Source organism: Bombus flavifrons, chromosome 4 (assembly GCF_040668555.2).
Source record: "Bombus flavifrons isolate JBK064 chromosome 4, iyBomFlav1_principal, whole genome shotgun sequence".
In the NCBI taxonomy this organism is placed as follows: Eukaryota; Metazoa; Arthropoda; class Insecta; order Hymenoptera; family Apidae; genus Bombus; species Bombus flavifrons.
In genome coordinates this window covers 10,375,769-10,402,130 of record NC_138445.1, presented here as the reverse complement: position 1 = coordinate 10,402,130, position 26,362 = coordinate 10,375,769, and the positions used below count along the sequence as shown (strand labels likewise).

The 26,362-nt window shown below is 42.1% G+C and overlaps 1 protein-coding gene across 7 annotated transcripts in view; it reads right to left on the bottom strand.

Annotated features, from left to right (window-relative positions):
* Positions 1-26,362, bottom strand: part of LOC138179234 (uncharacterized) — a 210,903-nt gene that overhangs the window by 37,931 nt on the left and 146,610 nt on the right. For all 7 annotated transcript variants that reach the window (XR_011172968.1, XR_011172970.1, XR_011172969.1 and 4 more), the window contains one exon: positions 24,298-24,926. Coding sequence is in view for 1 of the 7 variants with exons in the window: in XM_069111825.1 (XP_068967926.1) it covers positions 24,801-24,926 (126 nt within the window). In the remaining 6 variants the exon portion in view is untranslated. The remainder of the gene's footprint in view (positions 1-24,297; positions 24,927-26,362) is intronic.

Sequence of the window (26,362 nt, the reverse complement as noted above, 5' to 3'; positions counted from 1 at the left end):
TAGGAATGAGAAAATACGATGTACATCGGAAACAATTCGAGAAAATATGAAAAACAAGAAAATGATTCGAATAATCTTATGGTAGGATTATATTATTTGAGCGAGTACTTGTAGAACAAATGATAAAATAATTTGTATAAATAAAGTAATATATGCTATGATAATTATAATTAAGGTTACTCACATTACTTGAACAAACTTTTTACTTTCGAATGAGTATATCTGATGATATATCTGATCAACGAACTGTCAAATGAAAGAGAACGATACATTTCACTACTTGTCGTATCGCTTGTAACGAGTTAAACAGTCTATTGTCAGAAGTATATCGTTCAAAAACTGCAATGCAAATTACTTAACATGACAGGAATATCACATTGACTCAAATAACCCCACTTTGCTCTATAGAGAGAAAAAAGAGATTTCACCGTAATGCTCCCCATAAGAGGGGAAAGATACAGGGTGGCGGAAGAGAGTTAGGTGCATCACACGCGCTCCCGCGTACATATAATTCAGTTTCACGAGTTGCCCGGCCGCCGTAAGCACAGTAGAATATTAACATATGGATGGGGTTGCACAGTGTGAAGCGCTTATCACACAATGGGGCTACCCATTGTCATGCAGATTCCCCTTGGCTAATATAAAATGATCATCAGACAGATCGGGGGAATCCCCTAATGCTTTAACACCCCGCCGGTCCGGCTGAGCTGTTGCGTTCGTTCGCAAGTGTAGCCATGCGTGATAGGCCAGATACACGCGATAATTATATGCTAAAGGCATGTACGCCAAGTCTAGCTCCAAGGCTAGATGGGATTTACCATCTATGCACGTCTATTTAGCGACCTGTATCCCATGGATTACAAAGATCGATTGGACTCCACGGAAAAAAGGATAAAGGGAGATCGGATTGGTGAGACTGTCTCTCTTTTTTATTTTCTCTCCTTTTTAGTAGGCCATCTTCTTGTTTTTGTGGAGAAGAGATAGAGGTTGGTTAGGCTGGTCGATCAAATATGTGGCCTAAAGGGCTTCCGTGTTGGTTTCGCTTGATGGATTGGAATTTTGCGGCCGTTTCTCGGTAATTGGGTTAACTGCTAATGGAAAATTTGAATCGCGTGTAGCAGTGGGTTTTAAATCGTCCAAGACGAAGGTTTTCAAGCAGGAAATGATATCATTGACGCGTAAAAATATTTATTCTCCAACGAATAATTTTATGTGAATTGTGGAGGAGTGAAAATTTGCGTAGACCAGAAGCGATCATAACACAGAGTACTGGAACAACAGCAAGTGAGGAGCGATGTTGAGAATGCTCGTGGTGATTTGTATGCATAGAGTCACGTGCACATTTGACTGTACGTGGGAAGAATGTGTGTCGTGTGAAGTCGTTAAGAGCTACAATTGAGAAACGAGACACAGAGTCATGTGAATCGTCGAAAAGCTGAAAATGAGAGTGATTATTACTATTTCACTATTAAAATTTGTATTTTTATTTTATTTTATTGCTCGCGAATAAAAACTTTGTCTACGATTCAACATGTCCAGGTTTTCTAATAAAGATACGCGAGACAATACATCTTGCTAGTAACAAGACGAGAACGATGCGTCATTGTGGCGAATGATATTTCAATCGAGCAGGCGAAAGTTCGCGCCAGGGAGTTCTCCTATCAAATTCCAGGCTTTTCAAAGGGAAATTTCCGTGTTGAAAAGGCCGGATGACTCAGCTCGGCGCCATGGCTGCCTCAATTATATTCACGGTTTCAGATGGCCGAGTCATTAACCGCACGTGCTAAGAGCGCTTCTTAAAAAGCGGCCGAACCTTTCTCGATTATATCGCGCGGCTCGTAATTATCTCACCGAGGCGATTCACCGGAACCTTTTATTCGCGACTTGACCCTTTATTCTTCGCGGCCGCATCGGCCGCGCCGCTAACGATTATTTCTCTAGCCAAGTTCGTTCCAGCTAATTAGAAAAGAATCCAACTCGAGACCTGCAGCCTCCAGCAATTTTATTTGATCTCTATGGGAATATTCTATTTATTCAGATTCTATGCAGCAATATTTGTTCAATTGTTCAAAAAGCTTGTGCAATTAACGACGTGTTAATACTGTGATTATTCAAATTAATGATAACACACGATGTGTATAGTTTCTTCTATTTTCTTGCTCTTGTTCAGTTTCTTTCTTCCATACCCTTACTTTACTTTATTCCTTTTTAATTTTCTTATCTTACTTCATCCACTTCCTCTCCTCCTTCATCTTTCTCCCCTCTTCCTCTTTTTTATCTTCTTTCCCCTTGTGTTCCTTATTTTCTTCCTCTTCCTTTCTTCTCTTCTATTTATCCATCCTTCCAATCTCTTTCTTCCTTTCTAACGACATCACGTCATTCGTCGGTGAAGGATCCAAAAACTCAACGACTCTTGACCGAACGAACGTAGTTGTGGAACGACGTTCGTCTTGCCACTTTGCAGCGTATTACGCTCGAATTCGATTTGGCCCAGTGTCCGCGGCGATCGTTCCGTCGTCACGAGGACGTTAATTTAATCGGCATTTTGAAACGACCGGAGAGAGGATAGCCGGTCTGAAGGAGGATGAAAAAGGATACGGCCAAGGCTAAGGGAAAACGGGAAAGAGACAGAGTGGAGGGAGGTGAGGGAGTGGGACACTCGAATCTGCAAGGGAAATTAACAATGTTTTCCTCTTGCTCTCCTTCTCGAGGATCACTTGTCACTAAGTAGTCTTCCGCACAGTAGAACATTCCACTTTAACTTTGCGCCCTGTCTTCATTACTTTGGTAACGGGCGCACGGCGTCGGCAAAAAACCCTGGCATAGTTGTATACTTTCGCGGCGCTAATTAGGACCTATCAGCAACGCCAGTTTCGTAACGACCCGCGCTTTGTAATTTAAAGTCCCCTATTCCCCTTCTTTCGCTGCGTTCGAGCCTCATTGAATTGCATTGCACACGGCTTTTTGTCCATTCAGCCTCTCGTTGTCGTTTTAATGCGTCAATTATCGTAGAAATTGAATTTTTTTTTAATCATCGTTCGTAATTAGTATCATTAAACACTTATGCAAATTTACATTCCACTGGGTACAGTCGAAAGAGTAAGCCCTAGGCCTAGGCAGAGATTTATTTCTGCAATAACAAATGAAGACTACAAATGAAGACTAATATCATTGATATGTTTTAAATGTTCGGAAGGCTGACAGTAATGTGCATTTAATCGCAAAATCAAAGACGACGAACATTTTCTGAAAACGTATTGCGTTTTAAAATTGTTTTTCTATAAAACACAGGAGATACAACTTATAATCTCTCTCATCTTTCGGTTTGTATATTTTTTCATATCGCGTAAATTTTATACACTTTTTCTTTCATATCAACGCAGAAAAATCCGCGCACTTATTATCAGCCGTTAAATATTAAAAATCGGGTAAGAGAGTTTAAGCGTCCCGTCTAGTGTTCGACGGTCTGTTTCACTTAATCGATTCTTTGAAACTGGCGAAAGCGCTGCTTTTAAAGGGATCGAACCGGACAGCGGCTAAGACGAGGTCGCAATACTTTTGTCCGCGAGCAATTTGCAAGGAGTTTTAATTAACCGTGTTTGCGAGTAATTTGGCGAAAAACGGAACTTTCCGTAGCAACAGATTTTCCCCTGTTCCTCCGCGTTAATAACACGCGTCTAACAAGCACACGTAAATTCATAAACACACGAATAACGCAAAGAGGATCACAGCCTTTGATAGCTCCTGGGACCGACCAGCTTGTCTTAGATGTCCGGGTTCTCTATTGTTCCGAGTCTCTTCAACATTTGAGCACCGTAGTCTCTGGCAATAATACCGAGTGTACAAACGAATGAAATTTTAAACCGGGGACAAGTAGTTCGCGTTTTCTACGGCGCCCTTGGGACCTGTAGCTTTCGCGTCGCGTTAAAGCGAGTCTCTGGCAACTTCGACCAAAAAACCAAGAAACTAGCGTCTCAAAAAGTCGCAGCTGCTGAAGCTTTTAGCGAAAACGAAGCCGAATTTAAGATTCCAGTATTGCGTCAGGTATAAGCAGAGTCGAGAAGGTGGCTATCAATACAGCGGAACGAAATAAATGGAGTGGCGGAGGATTAAGAGTAGATCGATTAAGGAAACGATGAATTAATTGAAAATTGGGGGGTGATCCCTTTCAAGGAAGATTGAGAATCAGACGTACTCCGTTCGCTTTTCCTCTAATTTGTAAATGCAGATGATCGATTTTTAGAGTACGTTAAAATCTCTTGTATCTAAACGAAGATAAGATTGTACAAACAGACGAACAGTTTTGATGATAGAGATCGATTAGTTATTACATTCTTCTTATCAATTCGGATAATGCAAACTCATGTTTGGAACTGTTGAGAATTGTGGAACACTAAGGTTACACTTAGAATTCATATTAAAATAGTTTTAGATTTCTTTAATAAACGATTTCCAGGATCTTCGTCGATATACATTTGCACGCGTTTCAGCACTTCCTTTCCTTTGTCTCGTCATCTTCCGTACCAGACTGCAAACAGAACAGTTACATTCATCTGTTTTTCGAGACACCACGCATACACATACTTCCACACACTCATATTCACATACGTGTGTCACTACTACGCGGCCAATCTAGTCTAACACACGAAATTATACATATCTCAATGGGAACATTCAAGTAGTTGTATCTTCAGCACGTTTTTTTCACATATGAAATTTATATCGAAACAAATGGTAATGGTATAATATATTCATCACGAGAACACACGTTTACGAAGTTCGTATATGAGAGAGGTTGAACTACGAGATCGTACATGAGAAATTCGACAGTAATTTCTTTATATCGACGAGATGTATCACGCATACAGACCTGTTGTGCATTGAATTATAAAATAAGTATTCTTCAGACTCTACTGGAAGGTGATCCCATTACGCTATAAACCAATGAAAATTGTAATCCTTCAACTCGATTCTCCATCATAGGACATACACAGAGGTTTCGAAAAGCACGTGTTCAATATCAAAATGTGTCGACGACGCTCGCGTTTAATCTTTGACGGTGGATGAAAATTCCGCGAGATACGATGCAATTTCACGAGGCATCGTCGAGATAAAAATGACGCGATGCGGCTGGGTTGGCACGAGCAAAAATCGTCGTACGGCAGCGGCGCAATTTTAAGCTTGTCAGCGTTCTTGCGGGAGCAAGGAAGAAAACGGTCGCCTGGAACGCTGACCGTCACCGCCATTCTGTTTCGTTAAGCCCGTCGACGAGCGGCCCTTGTTGGATAAACCGTGCAACAAGCACGGGACATTATACTTTTATGGCAGCTCGTGATTATGTATCAACCAGACAGATTTATACGTTATGTATGGGCGGTATCGATTCCGCCCGGGCAACAACACCGGAATGCAACGTGCGTTGAGCCCTGTGGGAAATATGCAACGCCGAAGTAATGGCGTTCCAGGGCAATAGACGTTAATCCGGAATAGGCACCTGCCTGGCGGTACGTTTCCAACGGACGACTAGGGAAAAATAGAAGGAAACAAGAATGAAGGATGAAGAAAAAACAAAAACCTTTCGGATCGTGAATTATTAGGTAGCGAGAGCGTGAAGATTTTTCGAGGGTGAATGGTAAAGGGGTTTTAGGATGACACGTAGGATATGGCGTTTTGGGGAACGTTAATGGGACGTTTATTCCGGAGTCGTGTGTCGTATATTTTGTCACGAGCGTTGTGAACATTTTGCTTTATCCTTGCTTTACTTTTATGCTGTTTTCTTTGCACTCGTGAGATATAGAGAACAATATGACGCGAAAAATATTATAGTTGGTAAAAGTTCGCAAGTTTGTGTTTCTCGGATTGTTAACGATCGGGGAGGAATTTCTAAAGCTGTTCACATCTGGATTTGTACGACGTAGAAAATAACGATGGAGGAAGCGATTGATAAAAGCGTGTATATTTCTTCCTTTTGGATTTTTAATAGTTGAGGAAAATTCGAGTCTTTAGGACGGAGAAAGTGATCGATGAATGTTTGTAGATATTATTTTTGGTTTGTTAATGATTCAAAAGAATTTAAATTTCCAGAGTTTTCCATATTATTACGAACGTATTACGAAGGTGTAATTTCAGATGGATCGTAAGTCGCGAGCGAACAGCCTGTCCTGAGAGAAGAAATATAGAGATTGCGACATTCCGAGGAACGTGTAAGACATTTTTTTAAAATGAACCATAATTTGTAAGGGAGAGACGCCGTGTCCGAGAGAGTGAGAGAGTGAGAGAGAGGTTAGAAAGGAAATGTGGAGATTGCGAAATTTTATGAAGTGTACCAGACACTCTTCACGTAAGCTGAGCTGTTCTTTGCCAAGAATGGAAACAAAAATTCTTTAAGGGAACGAACCTTGTATTAAATAATAGATATTTTAATTCCTTTCCTCGACACGTGTCTTTCTTTTAATTAAATTCCCCCAAAATATCCAGACGAAGTGGAAAGATCATTCTCCTAATTGAATTACCAAAAACTACCAGAAATACCAGATAGATCTGTTCTCTAATGGAACTTTGGAAAATTATCAAATTCACTGTCAATTACTGCTTCAGCAGATACACAGCGAGACTTAAACGTTTATAATTCACAACAAAATTATTTTCAATTAATTACATTAATCATTCATGAGTCGAGAAGGTGAAACAGTGAAAGAGTCGAATTAAACCAATATATATAAATCAGCGCTATTGGAAAAACGATTATTTGTCAGTAACCGCGAGCAATTACATTCTCGAACAGTTCCGCTTTCCTTATTTCATCGAACAGATCCAAATGTCGTTTCAAATATCCCAAGAAACGATCGAAACGTCGGCCCATAAAAATCATAGTTTATTGAACAGGGTCCGTACTTACGCTCGTAGCTTTTAACGAGAGCCGCCGGTCCAATTTTTGTCGGCGTTTGATAAATGGAGCGCACGCGGGAAGAACGAAAACGACGGCCGCCATGAGATTGCCGCGCGGAATTCGCGCGTAAATCGCATTGATAACGTGCCAATGTGCAATCGTTTCGTCACCGATGCCCGACCCGCCGACCGATTCCGATTCCACCGAATTGCGGAAGCGAAGACAAGAAAGAACGATCCCGAATCCCCATTTCCTGACAGAAAACCCCTTGTTCCGGTCGCTGAAAGGACACCGCGTTTCCCTTCCCTTTGTTTCCGCGGTTCCCTTCGCCTCATGGGAAACAAGGGAAATCGACGCGCAGAACGTTTCGTATCCTCCGTGTTTAAAGACTATTTGTTGGTGAATATTAAAAGGTGATGAGTTAATAGCTCCGAGAAATGAATATGTTTAATCGTGCAGCTTTCTGATGAACGCGGCAATAGATGACGCTTCTGGTGAAAGAGCCGTGCAATTCCAGGCGTGGAATAGCCAGCCGTATTTTAGTAACAGCAAATTTCATTGAAGCAGCGATTTTCAACCTTTCCCATCTCGTGCCACGTATGAACTATTTATTAATATTGTTTTTATTTGACGATCTGAGAAAAAAAAATGTCAGTGTTCCTGATTAAGCAATCAGGTATCACACATTTTAAAAATTCTTGCAATACATTGGTTGGAAAATAATCAAAGAATGAAATACCATAGGCTGAAACCGATCCATCTAAAAGTACACGTACACATAATAACCTCGATAGAAGCAAAGAAGATTCTCATTTTAAAGTAAAAATTGGAAGAAAGGAAGAGCGCACGTGGAGAATTGGCTTCTGATCCGAGCATACGCCATGACACTTCGATGTTCACGTCTTCCTGCTACCTGCAACCCTACAAACCGTTCTCCCCTCTTACAGTCTTCATCCTCACCTTACTTCCTCATCCTACGTTTTCTAGCCACGTATCGTGAGTTTTGTCTAGCACCGTTACGATCTGCGAAAGTCGAGGGTTTAAGCGCAGCAAACCGCGTTTTATCGACGCGATGGTGGCACGAAGTCTGGCTCCCGATCCTCGTCGGGGAAATAATGTTAAAAGTTCATTCATTACTATCGACGAGATAAGGCGAACGAATTATGGACTCCTGATAGTATGCCCAGGAGAGGGATCGTGGTGTGCGATGCCGGTTCGTTTTCGTACGATATAAATCCTGGAACTGTAATTAGGTCGATAAGGCAGCATTTACATCTGGAAACGAGGTACGCCAGCTTTTTGTACTAAGACGCGGGATTGGATGGAACTTTCCATAATTGATAGTTGGTTCCAGTGCACCGTTCGAGTTCCGGTCGTGTTCACGATGCGATCAATACGTCCTCGATCGATCGACACGCGTAACCATTAAAAGTCGTTGGGCAACGACGTCGTAATTAAACCGAGACCTGCGTTCTTTCGATCGCTTTCGGCTGAACTGTGTTTTCCTATCCTTGGAAAGTTTCTTAAATTTGTGGGAAATATGAAAGACTCGTTATTAAATATTTTTGTAACGTCTAAAGTATATTACGATAATCTCGAGATATTACAAATTCTCCTCTTCGTTGAAACTAAAGCAAAATTGAGATGCAAAGTATTCGAAGACTTAACGTTTTGCTCTTCGACTTCTCGTTACAAATCTTTAAAAACGGTAGAATCAGTGAAATTTATACTCACGTTTCATTTTATAAACGATACATTCGAAAGGGTGCGAAGAGAAATTCCATGCAAATTAATAGAGAATAAGGCATCCGGTAAAAATGAATTTCCCTTTGACTTCATTTTCCGTGTGAACTTGGATGGTGTTCGTTTTTCCAACTGTCGACGCCGGTTTTACGAGAGTGACGAGTGAAATTCGTATTATTATCAGCATCGGACGAGACACAGGGAAGTTTGTTAATTTGCGAAACAATTTAATTACGTAGCGAAGGGGAGTGTGAAAATATCCCTTGCCAAGCTTTAATTACACAGATGCTCTGGCCCGGTTCTTGCAAAAAGCTTCGCCACTACGTCCCAATTTTATTTCGAAAGCGCTGTTTGTACGATATATTGTTTTATTGCAAACGCATATATAAATACAGATGACAAATATCGTTATTAAGTATTTGTTGGAAAAGAATTTCCGATTGACGCTCACAAATCAGTAATCAAGCAAGACAGAATTCAATTTTCATAGCGTTCCAAATCTATAAAACTTGGTTGTCTATCAATGATATCCATTTCATTAGGAAACATAAAAATTGTTGTAAAAGTAATTTATGATGTTCCTAAATTCTTGATTTATCACCCATAACTGGGCCTTTTACACATTATATCACTATATTAATTATTTAGTTGTTTCTTTTTTATAATATATACAAGATATTTAATTTTAACGTATTGAACCAAATATTACGTTTCGTATTAGTAGAAAATCCCATAAAACTACCAGAAATTGATACTTAGGCGCAGACAGTTTTCTCGCTAGATCGCCGAAACGTCACACAGCGCACCATGCAAGGATGGTACGATATTCAATTTCTACGACAACGATTGTACCGCGGAGAATCGCTGGAAATTTATGATGTCTCCGCGTAGTTGCAGTAAGCCGGAGCTAAGTCACGGTGATTAGTCACTCGAAAAGCGAGTCGTGGTGCTTTTATCCGCGAACAACTTCCTGATCCGGACAATGGATGGTCCAGGGAATATTAGGATTATACTCGCTCGATCTTCGCCTTACTCTATCTGAACACGCTTTTCAGTTTCGTTCCGGCAATAACCGATCTCCCATTCAATCCGAATCGAACCGAAAAATCCGTGTAAATTAACTCGGTTGTAATTCTATTCCGAATTTTATTCTTTTTCTGTCTATTTCAAACGATATCGTCTAATTTTCTTCGCGGAAAGACAAAGCAATTCTCTTAAATTTCAATTTACAAACGATTCGAAATGCCACGAGCAAACCAGGGTCGGGGGCGATCAATTTCACTACATCCCCGCGAGGAATCGCGCGTGTATCCGCTGAAAAACGGATAGATAATTCTGGATGCCTTGAGAATAGACTACGATAGAGCTGGAAGATTCACAGACAGCCTTGGCTCGCTTATTTTCGACCAAGTTGTTCCTTTATCGATCACTCGAGTACTTTCTTATCTTTGCCTTCTCTTCTTCCATGCGCGTCTGTTCTTCCAGAGCTCTTTTCTTTCTTAGCTTTGCAAACTTCTTACGCATAATCAACGTCATAAACATACCATAAATTAAGCTGTTCTTCTATCGATCACTCGATTCCATTCTCATCTCTGGTTTCTTCTCTTTCATATGCGTTTTTTCTTCTAGAATTCTTCTCTTTCTTAGTTTTGCAAACTTCTTACGCGTAATCAATGTTATAAACGTGCTATAGATTAAGCTGTTCTTCCAGCGATCACTCGATTCCTTTCTTATCTCACATCCTCTCTTTATCGTTACCATTATCTCTTCACTGACACGCGCCTCTTCTTTCACTGCTCCTCCTCTCATCCTCAGTTTTTCCAACCCTCCACGCGCAATCAACGTTATAAACATGCCATCTCGCTGTTATTCCAGCTCGTGCAAAGAATCAGAATGGGCGATCTCATTCAGCGCGCGCTCGTTTCGCGGAATCGTGTCGCGGAAATGATTGCGCAGCCACGGGAACGATGTCGTCTTTCAAATCCTTTCGCCGATGGCTGGCCTGTCTTTTCCGACGAACGACTGTTTACCCACCGCGATACCTTCTTTGAAGTATTTGACGAAAAGAAACCGGCAGAAAATGAAGAGAAAAGAAACTTATGAGACAGGAAGTCGAAGAGGCTGGGGATGAGATTGAAAAGAGACAAATGGAGGAGTTCTGGCGTAACGAGGCGAACGAAGCGTAGAGGAACGGACCCTTCCACGAGAAATTGAGAGCGAAATGGAAAGAGGTGCGGGCGGAACGAGGCGAGAGGCAGGCGAAGTGTTTGAATCGAGATGAGAAATGCGACAGATAAGACAGAGACTCTCGAGCTTTCCGCGTATAAGGAGGGAACGTTACTGAGGATCGCTATGGTACAGAAATCGCCCGCAGGCTGTGCGATTCGCGAGGCTTTTCGCGCGAATTCGCCGATGAAGAGAGGAGAAGACCAGCTCGGGGAACTCGTATGTCGCTTGAACGTGCATATTCTTCGAGCACGGCCACGAGACGCTACGTGCTTCGAGAGGAAATGTCTGTCTGGAGAACGTGCCGCGGTTGCCCGAGAGACACTTCCAGGAGCGTGAATTTCGGGGCTTAGATGCGCGCGCGCGCGCCACCAAAAGAGAGAAATCCCTCGATGAACGGCTATAGTCGCGCTGAGCGTCTGCTGCAGTCTGATATCTAAATTATCGGTTCCTCTTCGAGTTCTTTTTTAGGGAAATTTGCAACTTGTCGTAGTTGCTTCAGGGATCGTTACTGAGCTGATTACTCCAAAGGAACGATGCACTGTGGATGTTGTTTTTTTCGAAGCGGTGGAATCTAAAATGTTCCTTTTCTGGAAGATCTTTGGAAGATGCAAGAAGACTTTCGATACTACAAACTAAATTCTTGTACGAAATCTGCGACGACAAGATTGATAAGGGATGTTCATATAATGGTGAAAAATTGCGTAAGGATAGATCGAAGTTCGAAGAAATAAGTCAAGGTCATAATTAAGTTATTAAATCGTTAGAAATTCTAAAGTTTTAAGTCCACGATCTTTTCTATGGTTTTACAACAATTAGCCGTTCGATTTCAACTGTGAACGAAATGTTTCATCTCGTCCTTTTAATATTTCAAAACCACCCCTGCCTACATCCCCCAATCCCATTCAGCTTCTTCGATGAGGTATCCCGGTTGACTTATCAATCCTGGAAAATCTCCGTGCACAGAATCTCCTTACACTTTGATCCTCTTGCGTCACATTCCTACGACTCACTTTCCAAGTTCTTCTGGTTTTTGGTAATGGCTCATCAAGTATTCGTGGCAGATAAGGAACGCACGTCTCGGTGGTGCGAAGCATTTTCAGAATTATCTGGTACTCTTACTCTCAAGCTGAAGCCAGTCTCGTTCACAAAGACGTGGTAATTCCATTCCCTTGGCAGCCATCAAATTACAAACTGTATCGCGGCCATGGGAGAAAGAGGGAGGATGCTGGGGCCCAGACAGACCCTCTTGCGCGCGATCAGCTGCTAACGATACCAAAAATGAAATTAACCGACCGTGGAGGCGGGAAACAGAGGGCAGGAGGGAGGGGAAGGTTGGATCGAAGCTAATCTCGTCTGGTACAGCTATCTCGATATCCTTGACGTAAATAGATTACCGTGGTGACGTTAGGTGACGTCTGCTTTAACTCGCGAGGCAGAGAGGCGGCTAGCGTCTAGCTATGCGTATATACATATATCTATATATATGATATATAGGGTGTCCCGCATAAGGTAGTGCATAAATAAGTCGAAAATATACAGCGAACTTTGTTCGTATGACGCTCCGTTTTCGAGAAAATCGATGAGCGTTTGTCAAGCGCGCGTATACCTGGTCGATTCTTAATTGAGCATGTTCAAATTCTATTTTCTTAACAACGAGAACTTAAACAGGAAAGTTACATTGACATTCATGTTGATGATTAGCGGAGTTCACTTCAATTTCCTCGACGACTATGTTTCCGACAAACAAATTTTATTTCACAAATTCGACTTGTCTTTGCGCGTGGAATCGCCCTCGATGTAGATACTGCGTTGCACGGGTCACCTTGTATATATATAGAGGGAAATCTATATTCAGGGGACGATGGTTGGTTTCGGGAAAGCGCGCGGAGGAAAAGACAGTGCGGCGAAGGAGTCGTCGTCGTCGTCGTCGTCGTGGCAGAGACAGAGGGCAAAAAGCAAGGGAGGACCGACGATAGAAAAAGAAAGGAAGGAGAAGAGAAGAGACGTAAGAGGCACACGAATGGGCGGGATTGGATAGAATTGTACAGGACACTGATAAGGGGACTCGGAAGGAACTGGCACGCTTTGACAGCCGGTAAATTAAAGTATATTTCCGCGACGCTAGAAGGCAGATGTGCTGTACGTGGTAATCCGGCAGAGATTCTGTGCCGAGATGAAAGGTAGACTCGAAAGAGGGAATTTTTTATGAACGAGATCGGTATGCCATGGAAAGGGAACGGGCGAAAAGAGAATACAGAGGTTGAACGAGGATGGCTGGAAAATGGTGTCCACCTGAATGCAAGAGACATCGGGACGGGAAGAAGCCAGCGGGGGGAGTAAAAGAAGTTGTCAGAATCAGATGAGAAGCACGGGAAGATACTGCCGCGGAGATCGGGCTACCTGGCTTATTTGATCGGTACACGGCCACGAAACGAATCGATGAAACAGGTACACACAGTGAACGTGCGATCAGCCTTAACAACTTCCACACGAAATCGACGAAATCTTGCTTTTTCGTTCGATCGACCTGTCAACGTGCTTGATACACTGCAATGGGAAATCTTGCTACCGGTATATGTATATAGCTCGCGGTCGGTTATATATTGCTAGGGTTTAGAAGTTTTCTTCTGTGGCTATCCGCTGGGTCTTTTCGTACTTACGCATTATATATCGTTTAACTTCCAGCGGTTGATTTGACGGATATGTGTGAAATCAAAAAATAAAGTGGCTGTTATACGTTACGCTAAATCTTTCTATATTACGAGCTAGAAGCTTGGAATTGTTGGATGTTTCGCAGAAACCAAGGATTTATGAAAAGGGCTCATTTAGGATCGAAAAACCGAGAAGGATACACAACATAAAGGAATAGAAGAACATTGCACTAAAAATCTATTGAAACAACGTAACAATTATTGGACACATTATATTTCAGTTTATTTTAATTAATTTTCTCAAGCGTGACACTGCACTGGACACTCTCTTAGATGCACCGTGACTCTTTGAGGATTACGAAAAATCATCAAAGACACAACTCTCTGTGATAAATAATATAATTCACTCGTCCCGGAGTACCATCTCAAACAAGGAAAAAGAAATACATACAAGTCAGACAGAAATGTTTCCTATTTCCGTGCGAGCGTGCTGGTTGTAAGGCACGTTAATGCGGAAAACGCGGCCTTTTTTCTTATCCTTTGCAACGGAGAGGAGAAACGTAACGATCTGGACGCATCTTGGCTACTCGAGGATACATAACGTGAATGGTAAAGACGACAAAAAGGAACGTCGACTATAAAGGGCCACGGGATGCTCCTGGCTGCGTTCTCGATGGCTCGAGCAAAAAAGCCGGTTTGAAAGGTTTGCTACTGATTTTACAAAGGGACACAAACCGTTTCAGGGTCTCTGAGGAGGCCGATCAGTATTCAACTGCAGGCCTTGGCCAGGGTCATGTGACGAGCTGGACATACACAAGATTTGCCGGAGATTCTTCAGAGTGTACAGGATATGCCTGGCCCGGTAAACTGACCCTACGTGCTCTGGCTCCTTTATACGTCATTCCCATTTCCGATCCGCTCGTTCTTGAGAATTTCGATCGGCGCACGAGCCAATTTATTCCGTACGTCGCAACCGAAACCCTGGACTTGTTTCAGCTCATCCAAGACACGTGAGCCTCCACCGCGTTCACCTTACGAAAAAGAATCCTTCGTGTGTTTCTTTTGGTCATTACGCCATCTCGAAACACCGCTGCTCTCTGATCAATCCTGACTTCGATCGATCCTACCGAACACAGACGTGATACTCATCTCGAAGTTCAAAGGAAATATATAGCGAAGAAGGAAACGAAGAATATGTGTGGCATCGTAATTTCGTGAACGAATGCGGAAGATTTCGCGTCAAGTGATAGTGAATCGAGCTTATGCTTAGGTTAACGTATTGGTACTGAGTGAGAGTTAATTTCGAGAATGTATACGTAGATTGTGATGTCTGTTGTCGCGTGGAAATTTCACTACGCGTAACAGAAATATGTCTTTGTTCTTAAAAATGCAGCGTGAGTGAGGTGTAAAGGAGCTCTGAATTATTCGTTGATTTGTAAGAGTAGTCAAAATTGAACATATCATAAGACTATATAATCGCTATATTCGTTATCCGTTGTCATAATATTTATCAAACAATTAGTAATTACACATTCCTACGAATAATTTTCGTAAACGTTGGACATTCGAGTACTTTCTAAAGGATGAAGTATGTCGTTTGTGAGGTAATTAAGTCGAGAGAAGGGTGGATCTATGTAAAGTGGTTCTCTTTTCACGTAGTCGGCGGAACGTATGACCACATGGCAGAAAATTATTAGACAGCGTAAAGTTGAAATTCTGTGAGACCGCTAAGCAAAGGTAGGGAAGCGTGGTAAGCTCCTAAATCCCCGAATACTATTTTTCAGCGCTGCAGTTCGCGCATGTTGGTTCCTTATTAACATTGGCTAATGCTGAAGCGGCCCAACAAGCTGTTTACATGCGGTGGTTTTAGGAGGTGAAGGAGAGAGAGTTACTTCAGTATGAAATGTTTCAACGTGCATTCGCGGGAGACTTCTATACACATCTCAAGAAAATGACGTTTACCCGCGGGAAACGTACACACAAACGCCCTAGACAGAGGAGGGCCATGCGTCGTTGTTGCGCCACGAGACGGCAACCCCCCCAGCACCGTGGCCCGCCGCGTTGCCATCAAACGCTTTACGCTCGATATACTCTAAACAGATTAGTAAACACACATACGATGCGCTGTAAAATCAAAGAAATTTGTTAAAAAATTTCTTAGAAATAAAAATAGCAGAATCAATGAACATTAAATTAGAGGAGCTTCGATATTATGTGTGTGAAATCTCTACATCTGGAAGAGTACAGTATAGTTGAGGTGTGGAAGATTTTTTAACGAATCATTGAGTTGTGAAAGACGTTCAAGTAGTTCGAGTCGTTAAAATTAGAAAAGAAAGGAACTTGAAAAAGATTTCGAGATTACGCTTCTTTGTACTTTTGTTAGAAATTTCTATGGATCGGCGAAATAGTTAAAAAATTGAAAGATCAAATTAAAAGAACAAACTATTTAACTTCGTGCATCGAAATTTAATATATTCCCTATCGTCTATCTCTTTTACGCGATTTTTCAATCAGGCTACACATGCATGTCATGTACATATACAATATCATATTGTATAATATAACAGCATATTTATTACTGCTTATACTTTCAGTGTCGATTTCATATTCAATTTGTTTGTATGCATTTGTAATTTGTTTACTACCACGCGTTATTTGTTCATATTTTCCAACCGTTCATATACGACAGAGCATAATATTATGGTAATGTATGTCCATATATGTTGGAAATATCAGCAATGGTACACTCGGACCGGAGCGTGCTAATCTTCGATCTAACTGGAGTCCAAACGTCATAGCCAGGCGTTTCCCACTGAAATATTCCAAGACTACTCTTTTGTACAGCAAGTGAAGCACACTTCCCTAGGTCAGTCTGTCACGAAGCATCGACGAATCGGATTAATTCGTGGCAGGAGGATGCTCTTATTCACCGCGTGACCAACTGCTTTTCACGGGGAAAGGTCGTCATTGTGTCCCCGTATCTTTTCATTCCAGATCGACAGTCGCGGCAGATAAGACTAACTGACTGACACGAATAGCATCAGGGAACGACGGCCAGTGGGCGGACAGCAACAGCCCTTTTTTCTCCGCGGCTACTCCAACCTCCCCTGTTCCATTATGTCGCGTGCATTTCCACCCTAACCGATGTTGAAAAGACCGACAATTTGCCTGCGCTCTGTTTCGTCGTTGTTCTTTTCCCTTTGCCCTGATATCTGCTCCTTTCACGTTGCTCGGATTCCTGGAAAGAGTGGCGAAATGAGAGTGTCCACGGGACACAGGATGGTGTGGAAAGAAACCAGGAAAAAAAGAGAGGGGAACTCGCGACACTCGGTGTTTTGTAGCCCAGCTTCCTACGACGAAGGGTACGCGGCGTCAAGGAGAGCCGGAAAATGAATGTCAGCCACGAGTACCACTCCGGCCCTCATCAGGAGATTCCATTCATTTACCTTCCACCTACCCTTCGTACCTTCGCTCTTTCCGCTATCCCCTTTCCTATGCTTTATATCACACGCTTCCGCGTTACGTTCTGTGTCCCTTAGAATGGAAGTTTGTTTCGAACCGGTGGAACTGCAGTCGATCGAAAGTAGAGCTTTTTGAGCTTCCAATAATACAGCAGATTACTTGTGGAAATCACTTTTCGGGGTTTTTGGGGGGATAGAAATGGCCGTGGAAGATAACATTTTTTAAGAGACATTTTCTACGAGGAATTTATGAATGAGGCTGTTTCTAAGCATTAAGACACTCGTTTGAATCATTTCTTTGGCTTAGCTCTGTAATTTTCACCACGACTTCAACTCTGCAAATTTTGCCACGACGCGACATCTGCGTCGGTTTACCGTAAACGAATTCACGGTGCGCGCATAGACCCAGTGAGGAAGGGTTAGCAGCCCCTCGACTCTGCCTGGAAAATCGCGTAAGCCGTCTCGGTATCAGGAAAAGTATTTACATATCCGCGTTTCGCGAGCGTGCCAGCCCATCAACTCCAGCATTTTCACGTAAAAATGTCGAAAAGCGTAGCCTAGCGCAGTTCGCCAAAGTGTATGTACACGCCTACGCTTTGTAAGTCTGAGTTTCTGGAAACGTAGTCTGATTTGGTAAGCGGCTTAACCGATCTTAAGCGGCTTCGCGTGTCCCTCTGAGATTCTTGCCCGTTCACCGGACACACCTGACGCGACGCAGGTGAAAATATCTGGAATGTTAGCTCGATTCCCTCGCGGCTTTTCGTCTCTCGAAACATGGTTCAGCCACGGGTCACCGGGGATTCCGATCTCATTTCGAACGAATAAACCTCCACGTCGACATTCCTCGGCGACGATCCGTTCTCATTCACAGTGCACGAGCCTTTGTCAGAATGTTAATCGTCGGAGTAGATCTGAACGCCAGGATGCAGCGCCCCGTCGAGTTCGTCCAGTAGGTTGGATTAACTGTCTGATGATTATCTTACGGACTACCATTTGGACCGAGGATTTCGCGTTTGGAATGTTACACGAGTTCTTTCGAACAGTTGTTAGAGGTGAGTTATGTTGTTGAACGTGGTGATCCAATTTTAGCAATACGCGTGAAACTTAGATTGTTTGTTAACCCTCTTATTCTTGTAAATACGTTCTTCGATTCTGTCCTCGCAATTTCGACTTTAAGACTACTGATTGGTCTAATAGCAAGGCCAAATTTGAATATTTACAAAACTATATAACGCAAGGAAGAAGACTATATTATTCAAAATATCAAAAATGCACCGGTTCTACTGTTAACATTGCGCCATTCTCATAAAGAAATGTACTGAGAATCTGAATTTCAGATTGTATTAAACAAAACTGCATTGACTTGTGTTGTCTATAAATTACCACAGTAAAACCTTGGCTTCGTAGGTCCTAATTTGAGCCTCGATAGATCATATGTTTAAGACTACTTCGAAGAAACAAGAAATTCAGACAACGCCATACTCTGATTCTAAGGAGAAGGGCCAGAAACTGCGACGTAAAGTCCAGTTTTCTGACTCGCAGCAGCGAGGATGGGTTCAATCGAGAATCCGGGTCATGCGATTGCGAGTTTACGAGAGTCTGTCTCGGACATCGGGTTTTTATAGGCGCGATGGTTCGTGATTGTAAATGATAAGGCTTTGGTGAAAAAATTTACGGTATACGAAGCTCGCTTCCGCGATCGTTAGAGGCAAACGCCTCAAAAAGCCCAACAGAATGAACGGAAAGATAAAAGAGAAAAACGAAGCAAAAGTCTCTAGTGGACCTACTATTACGTGCTACTAGTTTCTTGGTTTTCGAGGACAAAAATCCAGGAGAAGTTCATTCTTGAACACACGAGGACCCGTAGCTACCTTTTTTTGTCATCATACTATTCTTCTATACTATACCCCTGTCATTATGCTATCGAAAATTACGTCTAATCAGTGTCTTGTTTCGCAAGATTAAGACACTATATCACTGTGTTATCCTTCCTGTCTCGCGATCCTCGCCTCTTTCCAACGTCGTTACTGTTCCCTTTAGCTTTCTCGAAAGGTGGCCCAACCAGCCACGGAAAATGACGAAACGCGGCGTTACCAAAGTTGCGCACAAAACGCATTATACGCGACGTGCTTCGCCGAACTTTGTAAATATATCCGGTAACAAATACGCGAGGAGAACGTGCAACGAGGGAGAAACTGGGTGAAATTGTTTCCATGAAACGTGAAACATTGTAGGCTTCGACCGTATAATCCTGTCGCGATGTTTAATTACAAATTTTAATAATAGTATTGTGGATGGCAAATAGAGTGCTTCTTTAACAAACGATAGCTCTCTGTAGTCGCATGCGCTGACTTTTGTTCCAGTATTTCGCGTTTTGTTAATGGTTTCTGTCTGGAGAATAGAAAATACGTGTAATCATGGAAATTTGATTTAACGGTATATTTTACTCTCGCATCTGTCTATAGTTTGATTTTCTCTATTGTTTCATGTCCCCTAAAGCTGAATTATATCGCATTGATACTTGTGAAAAAATTAATTATCTGAAATTATTTTTGAAAAATGATTATCTGCTAAAGCATTCAAAATTATAATATTATTGATCATAGTTACATTGGAAGTTGAAATCGAAGCAACATCTGCTGGACCAAAGTTACTTATGATTCATGGGAAGGAGAAGGCAGAGCAGGGTTTCCATCGCGATAACCGCATGGAAGCTTTCTCCCTTGTACACTAAACGACACGATCCTTTTGTCCGTGACTACGGCCCGTGACTCGACAGTTTCGTTTGATCCTTTAGTATTAACATTTGTACAACATTATAACCGTATTACATCCGTTGCTACAAGGGCAGCGGGCTACTTGTGTTGGATCGTAACAAACTTTACGAAGCTCACGGTACTCCCTCCCACATCTCGAACACGTATCGGTGTTTCTGATGTTACTATTATTCTAGATAGCGCAGGAAATACAAGACCTCTCGCGTATTGTAATTCCATTCCAACTTCTAAATCTATTTCTTAAGTATAGTTTAGATTATATCATATCAGATATACATAGTCGAATTATTATGCTATAATAACTACATATAACATAATCAAATTTTGTCAAGTACTAATGGTAGAGATAGCATTCATCAACCATGAATGCTATCTAATTCACGAGATAAGTATCCAATGAAAAAACCTCAGCAAAGTACTAAATCCTTTTCCGTGGTTCAAATTAACCTCTTCCATCCTCATTTTCCAAATATTCTAACAGAAAGAACCACATAATAGAGGAAGATAGTAAAGTTTCCCTCGAGCCAGCGGCATTAACGTCGACTTAAATTTCCCATATAAAAATCCCAGAAAAATACTAAATCTCTGTTCATAGTCTAAATTAACCCCTTTCACCCCTATTTCCAAGCGTTTCAACGAAGAAAGCGACGAAATTGGACCATCGTGGAAATCTCGTTCGAGAGGATCAAAGAATACTGACCCGGGCATTCACGACCCAAGCGCCATTGTGTTAAGCACAAGGGGATGAAAACTCGATCCTCGCGGATTTTTACAGGAAAAAGCGCAACCATCACGCGAAGGGAGTTGCGGTGAATGGAAGTTACTCGATAAAACTATCGTTGCTGTTCCCGATCGTCACGGTCGGACGTAGCCGACCGCTTCCGGGGTCCCAATAGCGTAACCGTGCTTGTTCGCGGCCCATAACTGCCAAGGGACGGGTCGTGCCATAAGTTATCGGGACGCTTGGCTGCCGTGACATTTTTCATCGACCAGACGGGAAATCGAAGGGTGTGAATGGTGGATGAAATTCGGGATTTCTACCGGTGAAAATTCGGCCCCGTTGAGAGTGACTGAATGACGGCGTTAACGGTCGATTAAATAGGAAATGGGTGAAATTTGGACGCTGCTTGTAAAACAGATGGAATTGTAGAGTTCCGATACTTACATATTAAGACTATCGAACATTTTTTCTTTTTTTAACATCGGTCATACGAAACAGGATTTAAGAATGTTGATAATTAAATGTGATTCTTCAGGAGTCTATTACGTATATCCTTCTATTTGTATATTAATCTTTCCTTCCTCTGATTTCTACTAAACTATTTCATTTCAATCTAAAAGATTTTTTCTGTATCCTCTTGTCAAAATTTCCACCGTTCCTCTTTCTATACTTTTTTGTTCTAATATATCCCAGATTACCTTCGACAAGCTACGAACAAGCGACCCAAATTTCCTACAAGTTACACCACAGGGACGATGCTGCGAAGACAGTGAGTCGTCGATTAAGTCGTCGATGAGCCGAACTTTAATAAAGCAAGCGATTCAACCATCCCGTTGTATTACGTATTTACGTAACAATGGTTCTCCTCGCGCTTCAGTTGACAAAGTCAAGTCCCACCATCAATGCCATTTCCTTCAGTTCCACGATAATCTGTCTGGCACGAAGGGCTTCTTCGCGTAACGACGATTGTCATGCGGAACCCCTGTCGGCGACTGTATATCGCGGCACATCCCTTAATCGCTTTGCAAATGTCGGTCACGGATATCGGTGACACAATCATGAACTGCGTGGTCTGGCGTCCCCCTGGGTCGCCACCGACTCATCCTACCACGGCACAGTTTGATAAGTGGATCCGGCCTCCTATGTCCGGACGACGCATATATCCAAGAACTATATTTTTCAGTGTCAAAAGTAAGACGATTTCCAGTCCTGCGCGCGGTTCTTGCGCTATATAGAGCAAAAGGATGAAATCGTAGGATCCGACGCTTGCCTCAGCGACTTTCCTTCGAGTTTTTCGTGGCACGAATCTGGAACCGATGGGACATTCAGTCTAGGGTGTACTCTGGAAATCGATAAAATGTTTTTCCCAGTTTCGAGGGGAAAAAGGGGGGATGATGTCGGGTGATAATAGGAATAGTTATTTATTACGTATTTATCGAAGAATGCGAGTTTGAGTATTGGAAGTGTATTTGTTTCGGCATGGATGGCAATGGAAATTGTGAGAAATGTTATTTATTAGGTATTAGGATCGTAGAATGTATATTGTAGAATGTGAATCGGAATATTGAAAGTGTAATCTTTTTGGTGTAGAAGGTACATGATGCGTGATTCACATGTGTGAGGCAGATAGGAATCGTTGTATTTGTGCGAGTCATGCGATATATTCTAGAAAAAAAGTATCTGGATGGAGAATTGGAATACAATCAAAAGTTTGTCCGAGCGAAGCTAAGATACGATTCTCTCCCCAACCAGAGAATCGATGTATTGAACTTACTTTCCTATCATTGCGTTTTATCTCCGTCTGCGAGAGGTACGCGGAATAGCTTTTAATCGCTTGCCAATATTTCAAATAATATATCAGCACCAATGAGTAACCAATGTACACTTATGAAATGCAATCTATTATCGATACTTTGTCCTATTCGCTGTTAAAAGCTTTTACTCTAATAACATCGATCTATTGCTTCATTTATTTTTCATAAGATCATCGATTTAGCTGTGGTAAATGTTATGCCCGATTAGCACCAACAAGACGAGCAGCATCTCGAAATCGGAAAGAATCGGCCGAGGTTTAACTAGCCCCGTAAATTTATCTTAGCTTAAATGGTACGTTACACGGAAGAAATTCTACGTATCGCGGTTTCCGCGATTAGAGAGGAAGACGAGTGCGAATGCGGGCGATGTGGTAATTCTCGAGAAGGAAACACAGCAAGACTGATTCATTTTCGTTGAACTTAGATAACAATAAATACCCATTTTCCTTTTCGCCCTTCTTCCCCGTCGCCGGTATCTTTAATCAGATTTAAGAGAGCTCAGCCAGAAAACCGCTTCTCTGTCTTCCTGGCCGAGCGCGTAATCGCCTCGCGCTCTTGTTTAACAGCCCGGGCCATCTCTCTGAACACTCTTCGTGTGCAATACGCGCAATTACGATTGTTCGAGTAACCGGGAATCACTATCCGGACCCGATATTTAACTCGCGTTCTCGTGACGCTTTATATCTGCGCGGTGACCCCGCAAATTGCTACGTGCCAGGATGACAAAAGAACGCCGGTGGAACGGACAGAGGAAAGGGAAACGAGCGGCCGCGCCGCGCCAGCAATTAACCCGTTGTTAATTAAATTAACCAAATTACAGGCACGACTGGGGGGATTCTTTTCCGCGGCTTAAATTAAGCGACCCGAACCCGCAATTCCTTGCAGCCGCGCGCCACTGCATTTACCTCGCAGCGTTTATTCTCTCTCTCTCTCTCTCTCCCTTGCTATCTCTCTCTTTCTCTTTCTGGTCGACCAGACGAACCAACTATTTACTCTGTGTACGTCTGACGCTTTACCTCCATATTTTCTTTTTTGCTCGCGAGATCGTTGGCTGCTGTAAAGTTTCGAACTGTTTTACGGGAACCTTCGCTGCCAGCTTTAGTTACGAGATTTCTATTGTCAGCGCTGGATGAAATGGTATTTCTAAATCGAGACGTAAGCTCCTGTCGCTGCATTATAGCGAGGTTATACCATGTTGCAAAATTGTCTTTGGTTATCTAAATGATTATAGTAGAACTTCGTAATGAGAGTCTAGTTGGTATCCGACTAGTGTCTAAATCTACTTATGTGAACGTGAAATCTTGTTATACGATTAAAAATATCCAAAACTTGCTGGTATTACTTACACACAGGTCTTCGTATGATATATTATTCCATTTGGAAAGAACAAATCCAGAAAGCTTGTAAAACGTATGTATTGTAGACGTATGAATCACACGGAAATTGTAAGGAATCATACGAAGGAAAGAAGAATATCGGCAGTCGTGAATGGCCCATTTCAATGAAAAGAGCGTATTCCTTCCATTCTTATCCGTATATCGACCATTTATATTCGTTAATAAAACTACTATTCCACCTCGAAGTCGTGACAACCTGCACCTTTCTTCAGACCTTAATTACCCAAGCGAGACCCATCGCAGAAAGAATTTTACGAGTCTACTTATATCTCGTAGCAGTCGTTCGAAATCTGACAAACCTGCACTTCCACGAGTCCAATTACACCGAAACAGTTCCAGCGGACGGTCGAGCGCAATTCTTCAGCGCCAATATCGCGGTGCTGGATCTCGAAAAGAATCTCTTGGTGGCACGATTTCGAGGCAGCGCGTATCGCGTGAACCAATCGACCGGGTATATTTTCGTCAGGCCACGCCATAAAACGAATCGCGGTGGAAGGAGTAAGCGAGACGGAACCTGGTGGACCAGAGTCCGGTAGCAAGACAGGCATTGGCTGCCGGTCGACAAGACAACATGCAACGAATTCCTCGTTAATTGAGATGCCATGGACGACTCACCCTTTAACCGGCTTCTGAGGCCAACAATAAATACTCGTTCTCGTGGCGGCTGTTATCTGGCGACGACGTATCTTCATCCAGATTCAGGGTAAAATGCCGGCGGTCTCCGGGAACACCACTTCCACGTATACCAGCTTCCGTCGTCCCTCATTCTTTTCGGTAGTAATATCACTGTATAATTACAACTTCTGCGGTTACGACGAGGGCCGGCCCAGGCATTTTTCTTATCTCCCTGTTGGTCCGCCTGCAGGACCCTCTCTCGCATCTCCTCGTAGCCTTGGCCACGGCCACTTATAGCAAACATAATAGGGTTCTATTCCGAGACCAGGTTTTCTTATCTGATGTACCGCGACCGGCTTCTCCCGGGACGGACACTTATATGGACCGTGTAGCGGAGCACGATGCTCCGCCATTCGACCAGGCATTTTCCTTATTGGCCCTCTTGCAGCCACTCCGCCCAGTAACCCTCTTGCAGCCAACTCATCGCTGTCGTTTTCTTTCCCCTAGCTTTGCGACCACCGAGACAATTCGACTACTTTTCTGAATATAGGTCTGGCGTTTCTACTAGTTTCTACTGCCTCGCAGCGGTAGTCGTTTTTCGGGATTATGGTACTGGTAGCTCTGGTGACCTGGAAAATATATGGGAGGTTAGATTTGGAAGATTTTTCGAGTTGTTTGGCTTTTGGTATGAGGAGTGCGTTGCGCATGGCTTTGACATGATTTTGGAGAGTGTATGGAGTATTTAAACTGCGAAGTTGTAAGTAACTATTATAGGTATACGGTTAAGTTGAGCAGTGATTGTGTAATCTGCGCGAGTGTGGTAAGTTCCGTGGCGATTTCTTTAAACTTGCGTACGGTAAATACAAAGAGATATGGATGTATTAAAGAATGTATAGTATCGACTAAATTTGAAAGATTAAAAATACTCGAACTTCGTACACCTGGTGGAATATATTTTATAATCGTTAAAATTCCGGAAATGGCAAATGGAAATTAAGGGAGGAATATCGTTTTAATCCCCGTATAAACTCTGTATTGTATAATTAATTTGACAAAATGAATTATTTGGACCATACATTATGAATTTATTTACGTTTATTATTATAAAATCTAGATATAACAGTAGCTATAAATCTAAATTACGTGTATTTTCCTTTCATCAAAGGTTGAACCAGAGTTCGCTGTAACGCATCTCTTTATCTTGCGATTCTCGACGATGAAAGAACTAGTCAGTCCAGAGGGAACGATACTCGACCACGCGTTAAGATTTATATGATTTTTCCTGTAATAATGACGCCGCTTTGCTGTTTATAAATTCATGCGTTCTCGCCGCGGGAAACGAACAATTTATGTGTCTCTGGCGTGCCACTGTCGAACATTTTCCCACGGTGAACGTAACGTTTCTCATACAGTCACCTGGACATACATATATACGTGGTCGCATACGTGTACCTTTCTCTACCTTCTTTTTTTTCTTTTTTCATTCATTGTCCAGGGGCCAATTGGATTTTTTCTCGAGCTGTGCGCGACGCATCGAAATTCTGTCGCGCGACAGAATGTAAAATGTGGGCCAATATCGACGTGTTAAAAGAGAAGATTAAAAGAGAAGTTAGCGAGGGAAACGAAAGTTTGTCGTTTACCTTTTTCGTACACGATTAATTGTTTCCAAATGGAGAAACACAGGAGAGAAAAACATGATAAGTCAGTCATATTTCTCGTATTTTATAGAAGAGCAATTAAAAAAATCGATACGTTGTCAAGCAACTCCACGCCAAAACTATTTTGGTAATTGTTTTCGGGATTAAATATACGATTCTATTATTTAAAAAATATTAACAAGATTCGAGAGTCACATCGATTGTCATCAATTAAATTAAACTAACGTAGTAACTAAACAAATATTGTTTCTTTACTAGAAAAATGTTTTGAGTTTATAATCTATTATTCAATTATTTCATATTAAAATATATTTTCTTAGCCACTTAAGCGACATGAAAATTAGAAAACTAACAAAAGTGGATATATCAGATATCTGATGTCGCGTGATCTTCAAATGGAAGAAATA